Genomic DNA, 15,923 nt, shown 5'->3' with positions numbered 1-15,923 from the left:
AAAGGAATGAGTGAACAAGACTAGAATAAAAACTTGAGTGTACGCCATCATCACTGCTGGTTTTGTATTGTTAGACATCAGAAGACGTGAAGAAATGTACCAGATTATAGATTTATAGCAGGCAACCTCAGCGTTTCCCTAGAATTATTAAGAACCTTTGTGTATTCCTCTTTCCATCAATGAGCCACATATTTTTATTTCATTTTTTCCTTTCAAAAATAAAGTAAAAAAAAAAACATTGAATTTTTTGTATATGGATGTCCGATGCAAATGTACCCCCTCCCTTCCAAATAAAATAAATGATTCAAAATTCATAATAAAAATTTGCTGGGAAAGTTTTTGGATCTTGGTATAGGCCTTTGTTTTCAATTGCATCCCAAACTGTTACTTAAAAAAAAAAAATGGTCCGATTTTTATAAATTAACGCTTCTAAGCTAATATTGTATCTTCAGATTCTAATATTGCCCAATTTTTGTGCTAAGATCAAAGTGTAGTATTTGTTCTATTTTTCGACAGGAAAAGAGAAATTAACTTTTTGTTCTATCTAGTGCCCTGTTTTGAGGATCTGAATTTACTCCACATTATAAAAAAACAATCTTTCATTTAACTTGCTCTTGTGGGGAGACAAGTATATAAGTAGTATCTTATTTTCTCAACAGAATCACATTCAACTTTATTCCTATACACATAATAGTAATGCTTTTTTTTCTGAAACTGTCATTGTTTTTAAATCATTAAGAACTACTTAAATAATGAACATGTCCAGTCATGGATTAAGAATTAGCTAAAATAAGCATTAGAAGATGCAACCATTGCGGGCTTTTTCTATTATTTTAATTTACAATTTAAATGTGACTCAACTCCATAATAAATGGAATTCTGGACGTATAATGATTATATTCTTTATATTAATACAAATTACCACTTCTCATGTACATGTGTTTCTTGCTTCTATGTGACTTACACATTTTTTTAACTATACCAAAATTCACACAAAAAAAAAAATACTTGACTAGCTACAACCTCTATTAACTTTCCCCCACTCTCTATTTGGGCCTAAATCTAAATGCAGATTCTATGAATAAAGCTTTTTTCCTAGAACTGCCTGCTTGTGGAACACTGTTCCACTGGTCTGCTTCCCAGCCGATTACAATACGGTAGTCTTGAAGTCCAATGTAAACAAGTTCTTAAATAATCCAAATTCTACCCAATCTACACCATTAAGAATTACTACACTACCACCTTACATTCATTAACCCATATCCTTAAGTGGCCTTTGTGTCTTGATAAGTGGTGACTCTTTTGTAAAAAAAAAAAAAAAAAAAAAAAAAAATAGGGATAAACTTAAAACTGTACACTCATTGTTTTCAGTCTAATACTTTTTCCAACTAAACAATTGAAACATTAAGTCAACTTTTAAAATAAAACTCACCATAAAAATCGGATATACATATTTGAAGCCATTACCATTGGTCACTTATAGATATTTGGCACATACAGGGTAATGTAGAGATACAAAATCACTGTCGATTGTCTTCTCTGGAGAATTTTGTACATATATAAACTTTATTTGAAATTTTAAACTTTAAGTGAAGCTATTATTTACAGATAAGTTTATAAAATTAACGGTAGATTCTTTATAATGCAATGTTTTGTGGGGAGGCATGTCAAGTTTAATCCTGTTACATCGCAGAGGGGAGGGGGTCCCTTCTAGGGCAGACAATCACTTGAGTTGATTAAAAAAAAATGGGCGATTTCTCCGATTTCGTTCACAAAGTATGGGAGAATGGAATATTTGTTGATCCTCGTTCAATCCCAGACAACATCAGGTCTCCATGCTAATAAGAATATACTTTTGATTTTTGGTTATTTTTACCCTTGAATTTCTGGTTTTCATGTTTTGTCGTCGCCCCCTGCCCCTAGTCATAGGAATTTTTTTTTAATTTATAGGTTCAAAAAGAAAAAAGATTTTTCATACAATCAAATCTGAATCTTTTTCCTGATCTGTTTCTAACAGCTTTTATTTTTGGTGGTACATATTTAGTTAAAGTGTATATACCAGATGAGAGTATGTTTTATTAAAATATATAAAACTAGAAATAATAGATGGATCAGTTATTTGTGTTAATGTCTAAATAACAGTACTACTACTAATTGTAGCAACAATAGTCATTATATATTGAGCATGCAGAAATTGTCTAATGGCTGTTTAATTTGTATTTCAATTTTAATTTCTCTGTATGGTAAGTATGTAATGAGTTGGATTAATGTGCTGCCATTACAAATTATATTTTATTTATCCCCTCCCCCTCCCACACACATACACACACTGTTCAATTATTTGATTTCTTTTTTTTGTTGTATAAAATTTTGTTTTCAATTTTATTTCAGTTTTGATTTTTGTGGTATTGATGAATCACATTCACCTGTTGAAAATTTAGGTCAGGTTGTGTTTGGGGAGAGAATTCGTCCATCACCTTATCAGGTAACAAATATTTTGTTTCTACTTCAATATATACTAGCTCTCATTGTCCAGAATTGCCCTAACATTTTTTTTTCCTGTTCTATATTTTACATTTATATCTTTTTTTTAATGATTTCAATTTTGAAAATCTTATTCATCATAAATGATTTTCTAATTATTTAGTTTATTTTCTGAAGAAGTACAATTCGTAAATGACTTTCTATTCAACACTTTAAATACTTTCAAATTCTTCTAAAAAATTTCCAGCTTCACAAAGTCATTTTTTCTCTTCCACTCAATAAGAACAAAACAGATACTAAACTTTCATTTTAACCTCAGGTTAATATTAAGAGGATTTAAAAAAAAAAAAAAAAAAAATGCCGTTCAACACTATTTCAAAATATCTTATTTGAAATAAAATGAAAGTTTCTTTGGCAATTTCTTTTTTATCCTAACATTTGCCTTCCCACCAAGAAAAAATTGGACGCAAGGTCATTTTGCTACACTACTTTAATTCTTTATATTGTATACAGACACAAAAAATATATAGGCAAGAATTCCAAGTTAAATTTTCAAGATTTTATATTAATCAAATGAAAATTGTATTTTAAATTATCATGTATTATATCATTATAATTAAAGTAATTCTTTTTTTAACATTGTTAAATAAAAAATATATATTTTATTTGCTATCAAATTACCACTTATTAATGCTCATAAGCCACTAAAGGATAAACGTTAATGAGTTTGACTGATGGATGTTGATTATTGATACTAATGGTTGAGACTGGTCAGAAATCTGATTATGAAGATGACCCAACAAAATTTGTTTGGATGACGTCTCCATAGCAAGACTGTCTACAAAGATGAGTATAACAAGGTCTAATTTAGACCCCTGAAAATATAGGAGCAGTACAGCAATTCCAACCACCAACTTCACTTTGTTAGTTACAACTATTCATAGGACGTGCCTACTATTATTGTCATTTTATCCCAGGCTGTTCTAAGATCCTATCTCTGATAAATATTCTGCAGAACAAAGAAAAGACAAAAAACAACTCTTATACTCAACACGGAAGCACTTCATTCAATACGGCCAAATCCACATTGACAAGTTACACAAAACTCTCTACTTCACTGACAACATCCAGGTTAAGTTAACTATTATCACCGATGCAAGCACATTAGCTGTAGGCATGGCATGACATCAAGAGATTGATAACACCAAGATATAAATATTTCAAGTACATACTCAAAGCTATACAGATTATAATCCACTACCATATGCATTATCTTCACCCCTGGGATAAATACTTACCTAGAGAATCTCTTCATCATGGTTTTTAACTGAAATGCAATGTTTTATTTGGATACTTTGATCTACTGTCCTTGCACAAGGACCTATGGCACAGTGATTAGAGTACTTGGAAAAATTAATTTTAAGTGATATTTTCCTGAAGGTTGAAAAATACACTTGCGAATTACTTAGGACCTCTATCCAGTCATGGCTGATGAAATAAGAGCATGCTACCTCTGTGAAGTAAATAAAGGCTTCCATTCGAAATTCCATCCAAATTTCTGAGTTTGAGAAAAGCATTCCAGAGTTTGACAAGCTGCACCTGAAGGAGGTTGGAGGTTACATTTAACTCCCGATAATCCATAACAGGCCGAACCTTCTGTTTGTTTTCCTGCACAACAGCCACAAGGGAGATTAGTCCCTTTGGGGAACCGAGTTCATCCTCTGGATACGGCAGTAATCAGCCATTATCAATCTACATTTGCAGTTCATGATCATATTTCTCACAAATTTGTGCTGAGATTGGATATTCTGCAAGTCTATTTTTCAACGTAATCAGAAGTTGGTCACCAGTCCATTTCCAAAATACGGTTCACTTCTGAGTGTTCTTTTCATACTCTGTGATGAAATCAAGCTTGGAAATTGTGATGGCAGCAAAATTTGGTTTGCTGAAATATGAAAAAGTTACCTCACCGGCACTAGACACAGGTACTCCTCCCAACTACTGGACTGCATCCAGCCCAAGCAACAAATCAAATCCAAGTAAGTATCCCTCGACAACAAAAACTTCTGTTAATGCTCAGCCATGCACAAATGTTAACTTTTACCACTCCTATTATTCCACAGCTATTAAATGTGCTTTCGTCTGCTGTGAGCACAGGTCACTTTCATTGTCCATTCTTTACATGTCTTGCAGACTAGTGACTATGTATATCTGGTATGCACTAGACCTGTATGTTGTATTCCATTTATGCAAACATTTATAACCGGCAATGCGCCATTTACAATAATTTCAGAGATGAGATTGGCGCTGAATTCTCTTCCCCCACCCCGTTCATTTCCCAGACAAAATCGAGCAATGTAACCATGCCACTGACATCGATAACATGTGATATTTCTTTGAAGCTTGATACCAGCACCTCCTAACTATCTCACTATCCAGCAGATAACCACTTGCACTATAATTGGGTTTCTTACATTTATAACACTGTGAGGGAGTATTCATCTCTTTAGAAGTCCTTTGTGCAGACGGTGCAGCTACTGCAGACTGCTCTGTAACTCCAGTGCAGTTCTTTAAAATGGTGCGAGCACGCGCCACAGATCTGGGTTTTGAATTTGAAAGGATGGTCGTAATAGATGTTCCGCATGTTCAGGCAATCCAGAAATGAATGCACATTGCAAGCACTGATTTGATAGGCTGCCAAACAAGACTGCAAGCCTGCACAGTTCTGCCAAAAACACATTGAAGGTTTCACCTGGTTGAAGGCGGCATGCTGCAAATTGCTTCCATGCAGCGAAGGGATCCAAGACAAATGTTTTGTACCGCATTTTCTTTACACAATCAGAATATGCATTCTTTTCCTTACTTAATTGTTGGTACACAGCATACGTGCCGCCTGACAAATGCATCAGGATGATGCACTCGATATGCTTCACCCCACTCAGTTGACATATCAGCTCAATTTTCTCGAGCCATTTTACTATTGACTGTCCACTGGTATAAGGTTTTGGTCAAAGGCCATAATGGCTGAAATAGCTTATGGCTTTACGCGTGAAGAGAAACGAAAAAAAAAAGATTTGTTATCAGATGCGGCAGTTAAATCAATTGGACAATTAATGCAAACCGAAACCTTCCACCTACATGACTTAATACAGAAAATACCTGGCACAATCCTAAACAATTCTGTCCACACGACACACGGCCTGGCATGGTTCCAAACAATTCTGTCAACATGATCCTGAACAACTCCGTCAATACCCCGAACACCTCCGTCGAAACGATCCAACAGAATCCCAAACAACTATGTCGTCATGATGGGGATTGGTAGCAAGCTTCTAAATACTGATGGGGTAAAAAAAATCTGATGCAAAATGGCCGTTTCATAGCGTTAACATTTTTATCTTTACTTTCCTAAAAACTCAACTATATCATTAAAATTTGTTCCATTTTCCTGTTTTCCAACTGATTACAATATGGTCGTCTTTAAGTCCAACATGAACAGGTTTTTATTGAGCCGTCCCCCTAAGTAATCCAATTTACCAAATTTCCACTAACGATTACTATATTTTCCCATTGATTTCCATACACTCATTAACCCTTATCCTCAAATGGCCTCTGGGTCTTGATAAGTAGTGACACCTTAGTAAAAAAAACAAAAAAAAAACTTTTTTTTTTTTTTAACAGTGAAAAGATATTTTGAGGGCTTGAATGTTTTGGTTTTTAAAATATGACTATTCTATTAGAACGACCTTGAAATCTTGAAATATTAATAAATAATGTTTTTTTATGGTCGGTGGGCATCTATATATATATATAAAAGCGAAAATGTATGTATGTATGTATGTATGTGTGTTCGCTTTTTCTGTATGTCAACAAAAGGCTTTTTTCAGAGAAGGAGTCGCTCGCTTCACAACTTTTTAAAACTTTTTATATCACATATAAATCGTAATATCTCACAGTTAACAACGAAGCTCGCCTGTCTATTTAATTTGCTCGATTTCGGGAAGATAAATATTCAATATTTGTCGCTCGCCGCATGTGGGTTAGTCTTTTTCCTATAACATCTTGGGGGGGGGGCGTTCAGCAGTAAATGAATACTATTCCGCAGTCAAACTTGACCTCATTAACTCATTAAAACGGGCGCCTGCTAAATCCAAGTAATTAAATAAATTCAAACGTGTTTCCGTTAGCATCTCGCGGTGGGACAATAGTTAACGTCACACTTTTTTTTTTTTTCATACTTTAATCTACAACTTTTTTTTCATACTTTAATCTACAACTTTGCCTCAACGGGTTCGATCCTCATACTTACTTTTTTTTTTTTTACCCCCCCCCCCCACACACCTCTAAACACCCAGGCAACGCCGGGTACCCCTCGCTAGTTACTAATAAGAGACAGAATTGGTTTGAATTTTGGAGTAACAAGCTTTGACAGTAGCATGACAGATTTAAACCCAGAAATTATTAGTGTAGAATAGTTCATAATCCATTTGGGAAAGTGTAGAATAATTAATGATTGATAATTTAACTACAAGAGAATTATATCCTTTACTTTTGATTGGTCCTCAAATCAGAGTCGAAATCAGTATCAAATTGCAATAAATAATCCTTAAGTTGTTGATTTCATAATTGGTAAGTTATCCTACATTTGATGGGAAAAGAGTGAAAAACAGACAGATACTTATATATTTTTTCAGTATAGTTTTGTTTATTTATTATTTAGATTTATTTATTTTTATGTTTTTTTTTTTTTAACTTTTCTCTTCTCTTCTCTACAGGTCAAATTTTTAAAAGACATGAAATGTCAAACTATTTGCCAACGAAAGTACCCCCAGAAGGATGCTGCAGCTGGGGCCAAACTCAACTTTATTCTAAAGGGCATCAGTTTAGAATATCAACATCACTGGTCAGTTTTTTGCCATCATTCGTATCTTTTTTGTTGTTGTTTTCATTCTAAAGTCTTTAGTTGAATTGAAATAAAGATTATTGGACATGCATAATTCTTTCATTATTATAATATCTAGATGTAATTGTCCAAATGTATGGGTTATGCTTCAAGCTATTTTTTTTTTTCTCACATTCACTCCAAACAAGGCACAGTACCACTTTGATCTAAAGGACTACTATTTAGGATCATATCTACAGCGACACTATGTAGGGAGTTGAGCAGTGAAATGTCTGTTCACATTACATTTAAACTTTTGTATGTGGAAAGCAGGAGACCAGAAGGAAATTCCAAAATGTATCAGTTCAAGAGAAGTTATTATTGTAGAAGGCTCCGGTATCTAGGAATCTCTACAGTGAAGGGGTGGGATTCTATTGCTTGTCGGGAGTATTTACATCAAGAGGAAACAAGTGCGATGAGTTCGTCAGAACAAATTCCATTAAAATATTAGCAAAATAGGCACAAAGGTGCCCAATTGTGGTGATGAGACAGAGGTTGGAGTTTGGTTGATGGTGCAGGACCTATTAGGATGGAAACTCTTTTCTGGGCCCTATCTAAGAGGGAGAGATTAGTGGTACATCACCAGCCTAGATGTGACAACAATACTCCATACATAGGTGAATGGTCTCTTTGTAGTGATATAAGATTCTGTCAGATGTAAGTTTCTAGCATGTTAGAGAGAGCCCGTTTATATTCTGACATTAGGAAAAAATGAACTTACAAATTAGCCAATAACATGAATCTTATAAAATGTTGAAAATACAGAATTGGAATGGAATGTCACATTCAATCTTTTCTTCATCTTGGAAGAAAAATAAGAAAAAAAAAAGTAATAAACAAATCATTTGTTTTGATGCTCTTTGTTTTTGTCTACATTTTCTTGTTCATGATTGTGTCATGAAGCATTCCAGCCAGAAATTTGATTGACAACCTGTGGAAAAAAATATCCATTAAATTTTTTTTCCGTTGTGAGTTGAGTGCGAGTAGATGTTACAGAGGAAATAAAAACTGTATGCTAAGCTTCTTTTTAAATATGAAAATAAGAAAAAAAATATTAACCTAGACATCAACCAAAAAAGGGAAGATCTGACTTTATTTATGTTAGATAGTTGTTAAATACCCTGTTTTCAATTTGATGTTCATTTATATATTTTAAACTTTTAAAGAAAATTGTATTGCACAATGTAACAATTTTTTAGTTGTGTTTCTTCATATTCTATTTAGAGGGATCGTAAAAAAATTGTCAAAAAAAATCTGAGTTTAATTTTGCAATAAAAGCATATAAAAAGAATACACACATAAGGAGTCTGAAATTAACATATCTTTTTTTAATATACATTATTAATTATTTAAAGAAAAGTATGCATTAAAAAAGTTCCAGTTAAAATAGAAAATGTGTTTGTAAATATAGCACTTGCAAGGTGCTCTGTCCTTTACTCAGTGGACCTGTGCGAGAGTGCCTCCCTAATTGCGTTGTTTTTTTTGTTTTTTTTTGCATTTAAAAAAAAAAAAAAAATTTCCGACGATTATCAAAGATTACACACTTAACTATCATATCAGCAGAAAAGAATTTGATAAAAATAAATTTTATGACTTTTAAGAAGGCAGTTCACTTTCTCATTATAACATTCTACTTGCTCCCTGACTTACTGTACATCTCTTTACCAATTGTCACGTGATTAGCCACGATGAGATTTCCTTAAATTCCTTTTACAACAAACGGTAAAAAAAAATTTTTTTTAATGAAAATAAATGTCCCCCTACTGATCCCAAAATATATTTTAAACATCTTTTCATATGGGACCAGTAGGCAGTCTTTTTTTTTTTTTTTTTTTTTTTTTTTTAATATTTTTATTTATTTTTTATTTATATTTATTATCAAAATTACATAGACACAAGAACTACGTACACACAGAAAATCTCACCGGTCATGTGACACGTAAATAAAGATGTATAGTTCAATCTTTTTGCTTTTTCAATTTTTGTTTTGTTTGACAGTAAAATGCATGAGTTAAGTTTGTGCCAATGTTTTCTACACGTGTCATCTATTCTTTGCAGGATAATTGATAATATGCCTATTACCTGGTGCTATGAGATGGACAACAATAAGAAACACTGTAGTACAGGTTTTCCTATTGGTTGTTTTGTTACGAAAGATGGTTACAGGAAAGGGGCTTGTGTTACCAAGGTCAGTCCTTTTCATTTTCTATCTTTATCAGTTGAACCATTTTATCCAGGATGACTATGTTATTCAGTAAAAACCACTAAAAGGTACTGAACTTTAGTGTAAGATGTTTGATTTTCTCTGAAATCCATTTTTTTTTTTTTTTAATTCTTTTCTATCTTTGTTAGTAACAACTGTTGGTTTGTATTTAGAATTCAACCTAATTAAGAAAACTAAAATGCAGAAAATACAAAAAAATCTTTGATCTACATACCTGTCACAGAAAGAAAATGTTATATTCCAAAAATCATGTAAATTGATCAAGTAGTTTTATTTTTAACTAAAAATCAAATTTTATGAGTTTGCCCACCATTATTAAAATAGAAATCAAGAATCAAAGGGAGATAACTCAATAATTCATAGTTATTAGATTTATTATAATGTAGACGAATTCCCATTAATCGCTTAAAAATGATTTTCTTTATGAAAATAAAACTACTTTATCAATTTGTGATTTTTGTATGATGACATTTCTCTTCTGTGATGGGTACGTACATCATATTTCTCTGTAATAATACCGTTGGCACGGTCCCGAACAATTCTCTCGACACGACCCGGCACGTTCCCGAACAATTCTCTCGACACGACCCGGCACGTTCCCGAACAATTCTCTCGACACGACCCGGCACGTTCCCGAACAATTCTCTCGACACGACCCGGCACGTTCCCGAACAATTCTCTCGACACGACCCGGCACGTTCCCGAACAATTCTCTCAACATGGCCTCGCACGTTCTCGAACAATTCTCTCGACACAACCCGGCACAGTTCCGAACAATTGCATCGATACAACACAACCCTGCACGACGGTCCCGAACAATTCTCTCAACACAACCCAGTACTCTGCTAGGGCAACTTCAGCAGTTACTCCTTGCACGACTCTGGCATCATCTTTTTATAGTCTTTGGACGAACTCATTTTCACCGTAGGTGGGCCCAACTAAGACACTGACACACAATTTTTTAACATTTCCACACATGCCCATCACTTTTAATAATTGGATTTAATCAGGAAAAATAATTTTTAATCTTTATTTTTATTTATTTATTTTTTTTTTTTTTTTTTTTTTTTTTGATGATTTTTGGATAAATTTTAATGTTTAGACTCTTTTGATTTGTAATAGTTTAAAATCTTATGAAATGATAACTAAATTGTTTTTAATATTATTTCTATTTTATAAATGAAATTTTAAAAACAAGAACTTTCCATTTTTGTTTTCTTTAAACTGATGAAATGCTGTTAATGTGTATCGTTTCAGGATAGCTATTCCCAGCCGAATACCTACTACATCTTTAATCATGTTGACATTTTGATTACCTACCATAGTAGCCAAAAAGAAGAATGGGGTGAATCTATCACTGGTAGAGGAGGAAGAATCATATCTGCAAGACTAACTCCGAAAAGGTTTGTAATATTTTAGAAGCAATCACAGTTTTTTACGCATTGTTTTGCTGCAATTACAAATTTATTATGAAGAACCTGAAAAATGGTTGGAATTAATTTAAAACAATGTTTACTAATGTAAGTGGCACAAAAAAGAAAGGTGTATGATTGGTATAATGCATAAAATTACAGACTATGGAATTAGCATACAGTATAATCACATTGACACACCAGTTGCCATTAAATCAATGAAGTAAAGCATCAGTATTAAAATTGGTGACCAATTGAGAATACCATGTGCTGTATGTGTTTTCCACCTTTCTTGGCATTGTTTTCCAACATCCTTCCCCGTGCCACTGAAATCAAGTAGTGCCGACTCTAGAGGTGATGAGGGATTGTACAACCCTTGCTTTTACAGTTCAGTGAATGTTATTTGTTGTTCTGACGGCAAAACATCCAATGGAATCAGCTGTTGCAATCAAATGGGATATATTGTGCCCATTTATGGAGCAATGCTGCTGGGGAAGGTATTAACCCAGGATTTCACTCAACTATAGGTAAAATAGTTTAGTTTAACTATGTTTTGGATTTTTTTACATGAGAGTTGATAATTTGGATTATTTGGTGTACTGTTCTCATCTTGGATGTTATTCTCACTTTTGTGCAATGGATTTAAGTACTAAGTAATAACCAATCCTAAATGAGTCTTTTGAATGCACATTAAATTAACAGTTTGCACATATCGAACACATGTAACGTTTTCAAAATTGAACATGTGTAACATTTTCAAAATTGAACATGTGTAACATTTTCAAAATTGAACATGTGTAACATTTTCAAAATTGAACATGTGTAACATTTACAAACATTAAATAAACAGTTTGCACATATCAAACGTGTAACATTTTCAAAATTGAACAGTTGTAACATTTTCAAACATTAAATAAACTGTTTGCACATATCGAACATGCGTAACATTTTCGTTTAATGAACATTCTACACATTGTCTTTTACGTAAGCACTCATTTCTGCATGTGTGCAGTTTTACCAGTAAGCAATTACAAATCACTCAAAAGTTTTTTTACATGCATGTGCAGTTGCTGGTTTTACATTCTTTTTATCTTCGCTTTTCTATGTGTAGTCTGTGACCCTTTTTGATTAGTGATCTTCTGTTTTAGTCAAAATGAATCTACTGAATGAATGTAACAGTTGCTTCAGTTGTCTATAGATTATTTCATGGTCTTTGCCCCACCGTAATGCTTAAATGCCACTCTGTGCTGTGGCTGAACAGACCAAACCTATGACAATGTACATTCACATTAGGCCCTCTGCATAATTACACCAGTGTTTGCTCAGCGATGTACTGGCAATTTCTTTTCGCATGGTGTTCTGCAGTCCTAAACATGCTGCCTCGGAACTGTGTGAATGAATATGTATCATTGTCACACTTGCGGAGTTCTGTATTTGCTATCATGATGTTCCTAAGTTTTATGCATTCCCTAATTAGCTCAATAGCCTCTGTCTATTGCTAACGGTTTTATGACCAAAAAAAGAAAAAAAATGGAACACAATGGAGATATGTTGGCTTTCAAAGGTTTTATCTAGAAAATGTCTTTTCATGGAAGGAGAGACCAATCTGATTCTGATTACCTTTTTTTTTTTTTTTTGTTAACTTAGTCTTAAGATGACTGATGCGCTGGCAGAATTTCAAGGTAATATTCACTTAGATTCTCACTACATTTTTATTACATTTTCACCCCAAACAAGGCACATTGCCACTTTGATGTAGGGAGATAGTATCAGGGACATAAGTTACAGGGGTACTATGTGAGTAGATGGACAGCAAGATGTCAGTTCACGTTACACTTGAACTTCTGTATATCATTGTCAGTACAGTTATAGAAGCAGGAACCCGGAAGGGAATTCCAAAGTCTAGCGGTTCTGGGGAAAAAAACTACATCTAGAGATGTCAACTGTCAAGGGGTGAGATTTTGCTGCTTGTCGGGTTTGTCGGGGTATTTACGTCGAAGGGGTACAATTACTTGCAGTTTGTCGGAGCATTCACCGTTAAAGTACTTCTAGAACAGGCAGAGGGAGGCTGAAGTTTAGATGACAGTTCAGGACCTATTATGTTGGCGACTCTCTTTTGAACCTTGTCTAGGAGTGAGAGACTAGTAGCAGATGCACCAGCCCAAATATGACAACAATACTTCATACATGGGTGAATAGTGGCCTTATAGAGGTACAGGATACTTTCAGACATTAGTAGCTTTCTAGCACGGTAGAAAGAACCTACCTTTTTCGCAGCGGTCCTAGCAATGCTCTCCATGTAATTTTTCCAACTCCTGTTTCTTGTGAATGTTAGGCCGAAGAGTTTAAAAGAGTCTTTGATTGCTATTAGTGGTAGAGAAGGTTTCTTATAGTTATTGAAGGAAACCAGTTTAGTCTTGGCAGCACTGAATGTGACCATCCATTTTTGTCCCCATTCCACTACAGATTGGAGGTTTTCCTCTAGTGTTTCTGCCATTTCTTTAGATATGTGTTCATTTGTTTTCCTCTCGTGTCTGTTTTAGAACATGGTGTCATCAAAAAATATACCTCTCTCACAGACAATTTTGTCAGGGAGGTCATTTATGAATATTAGGAATAATAGAGGTCCAAGAATAGACCCCTGAGGCACTCCCGCATTTACATCATTGTTTAGATGTACGACTATCAAGGACAACCTGGATTTTTCTCTTGTCCAAGAAGGATTTAATTATGTTAAGTATTCTTCCCGTGATACCATATGATCTGATTTTCCCGAGAAGACCTTCATGCCATACCCTGTCAAAAGCCTTAGATATATCTAGAGTCACCGCTCTACCCTCCCCTACTTTGTCAAGTGAATGGTATATATGCTCAGAGATTAGTTAGCATGTTTGCCGTGGAACGGGCTTGCCTAAATCCATATTGTTTGTCAGTCAGAAGTTTAGCATCTGTAAGGTGATGAACTAGAGCTTGGTTAATTATGGACTCAAATATTTTGGCAAAAAGTGGGAGGAGGCTAATGGGGCGGTAATTTGATGGGTCAGTTCTTTCACCAGAATTCTTGAAAACTGGTACCACAGAAGCAGTTTTCTAGCAGGCAGGAAGCAAGATTCATTAAGGCATTTGTTGTAAAGTTTGGAGAGAACCGGAGCTACTTCGGCTGAGCACTTTTTTAATAGCAAAGCCGGGATGAGATCAGGTCCACATGCTTTTCAAGTGTCAAAATCTTTTATGATGGCATGCACCTGAGAGGGGGTGATTTTCAGCTCGTCTAGTGTGGTGTCTGTCCGCAAAGGAAAGTCAGGGAGGGGGTGGTTAGTAGTGTCTTGTGTGGAGTTGGAGGCAATCCGACTGGCAAGCATGTTAGCCTTGTCGGTTGCTGAGCAAACAACCTCGTGATTTTTGGTTAGTGGGGGAATTGTTGATTGCCCATTATTTACTACACTGTTGTAGATTTTCCAGAAGTCATGGGTTCCTAATTTCTGTGCTCCTTTACCTCCCAGCTCTACCTATAAACTCTGTTCTATCCCCTGAACACATGACATGACCTCTGTTATACTATTTGACACCTGCATTTCTAGTACATTTTGTCTAGGGAAATAACCCTTCACTCCTATCACTTCACTCACTGAGTGCAGTGAGTCTAATTCTATTTGCCGCAAAGTTATCCTGACATATACTCTATGTAACCCTCAATGAAATTCATACTAGTTAACATAATCTCTACTTGCTGTCATAAGGTCCCAATATATAACACACAAGTACCAACCACTCTCTGAGCTTTTGATTATAGTCCGGTGACTTGTTAAGCAAGTATCACTTCATATAAGGCATAATCACATAGACACACCAGTTCTCGTTAGATCACTAAAGTTAAGCAACGTTTAGCCTGGTCACTACCAGATGGGCATTTGTTTAGCAATACTAGGCAGAGGATGTCGTTTCTTTCCTGCAAGAATTGCAAAAATTTAAGGTCATCTTCTCCCTAGTCAGGATATGCGAGTGGATACTGCTTGTGAATTTAATAATTGGCACCTCCTCCTTTGGAGCTCAACCCACCTAGAGTGAATGCTTCTGGTATAAGTATCACTTTGGCTGCAGGTTTTATATCAGTTTATTCTACCAGATCGGTTGCATTAATTAAATCTGCCTGAGAAACTCTTCCATCAAGGTTTTAAAACCAAAATCTGCTTCTTCCAGACAATCATCCAAGACTAAGCTCTTTCAGCCTGAAACAAAGTGATGTTAAGCTGACTTTCAACACTTTCTGTCAAATAATTTTTGTGAGGTCTGAATCATGATTTAGTTGTCACAGATTCTTTGATCTGTTTATTGTTTGAGAGATTTAAACACACAAAAGCTTATCCTTAACAGCCAATAATAACCGCTGTAGAAATGTATGCCTAAAAACATTATTTGGACAATTTGTTTTTGTATATGCAATTAACCTTGTGTTTTCACCTAATCTATTATGTTTTTATTTTTTCAGCATAAAACACAGTAAATTTGGCTTGTGTGATGGTCCTCCAATGAGTATAAAAGCTGACCATAATAAAGATATCAGTATTAATTATACTTATGCAGTTACATTCCATGTAAGTTATATTCTATATCCCCTTTTTATTTATATTAGTTTTATTTTAAAAAAATATAAAATTGGGCACTTTTTTTTTTTTTTTAAAAGATAAAATGCTTTGAGGTTTTTAAATTATTTCTGCTTTCTCCTTTGTTTTACGAGGGTTGTTGCAAAAGTAAGGCCTCCTATTTTTGTAATTCTAAAACTAAAACTTTGAAGAGCTCCAAAGATAAGAGTGATACCATTAAAATCAATGACCTTTTTTCCCTAGAATTTATTTTTCTA

At 34.4% G+C, this 15,923-nt stretch overlaps 1 protein-coding gene across 1 annotated transcript in view; it reads left to right on the top strand.

The window, feature by feature from the left end:
* The window catches only part of LOC145288023 (transmembrane 9 superfamily member 2-like), a 139,343-nt gene that overhangs the window by 76,839 nt on the left and 46,581 nt on the right, over positions 1-15,923 (top strand). Inside the window, exons 3-7 of the mRNA XM_080136028.1 lie at positions 2,392-2,485; positions 7,260-7,387; positions 9,485-9,614; positions 10,908-11,053; positions 15,552-15,657. Coding sequence (XP_079992154.1) covers positions 2,392-2,485; positions 7,260-7,387; positions 9,485-9,614; positions 10,908-11,053; positions 15,552-15,657 — 604 coding nt within the window. The remainder of the gene's footprint in view (positions 1-2,391; positions 2,486-7,259; positions 7,388-9,484; positions 9,615-10,907; positions 11,054-15,551; positions 15,658-15,923) is intronic.

The sequence above is a fragment of the Euprymna scolopes genome, chromosome 11 (assembly GCF_053919585.1).
Source record: "Euprymna scolopes isolate OS-2025 chromosome 11, ASM5391958v1, whole genome shotgun sequence".
Classification (NCBI taxonomy): domain Eukaryota; kingdom Metazoa; phylum Mollusca; class Cephalopoda; order Sepiida; family Sepiolidae; genus Euprymna; species Euprymna scolopes.
The sequence above is the reverse complement of the archived record's forward strand: the minus strand, read 5'-3'. Positions and strand labels throughout refer to the sequence as shown.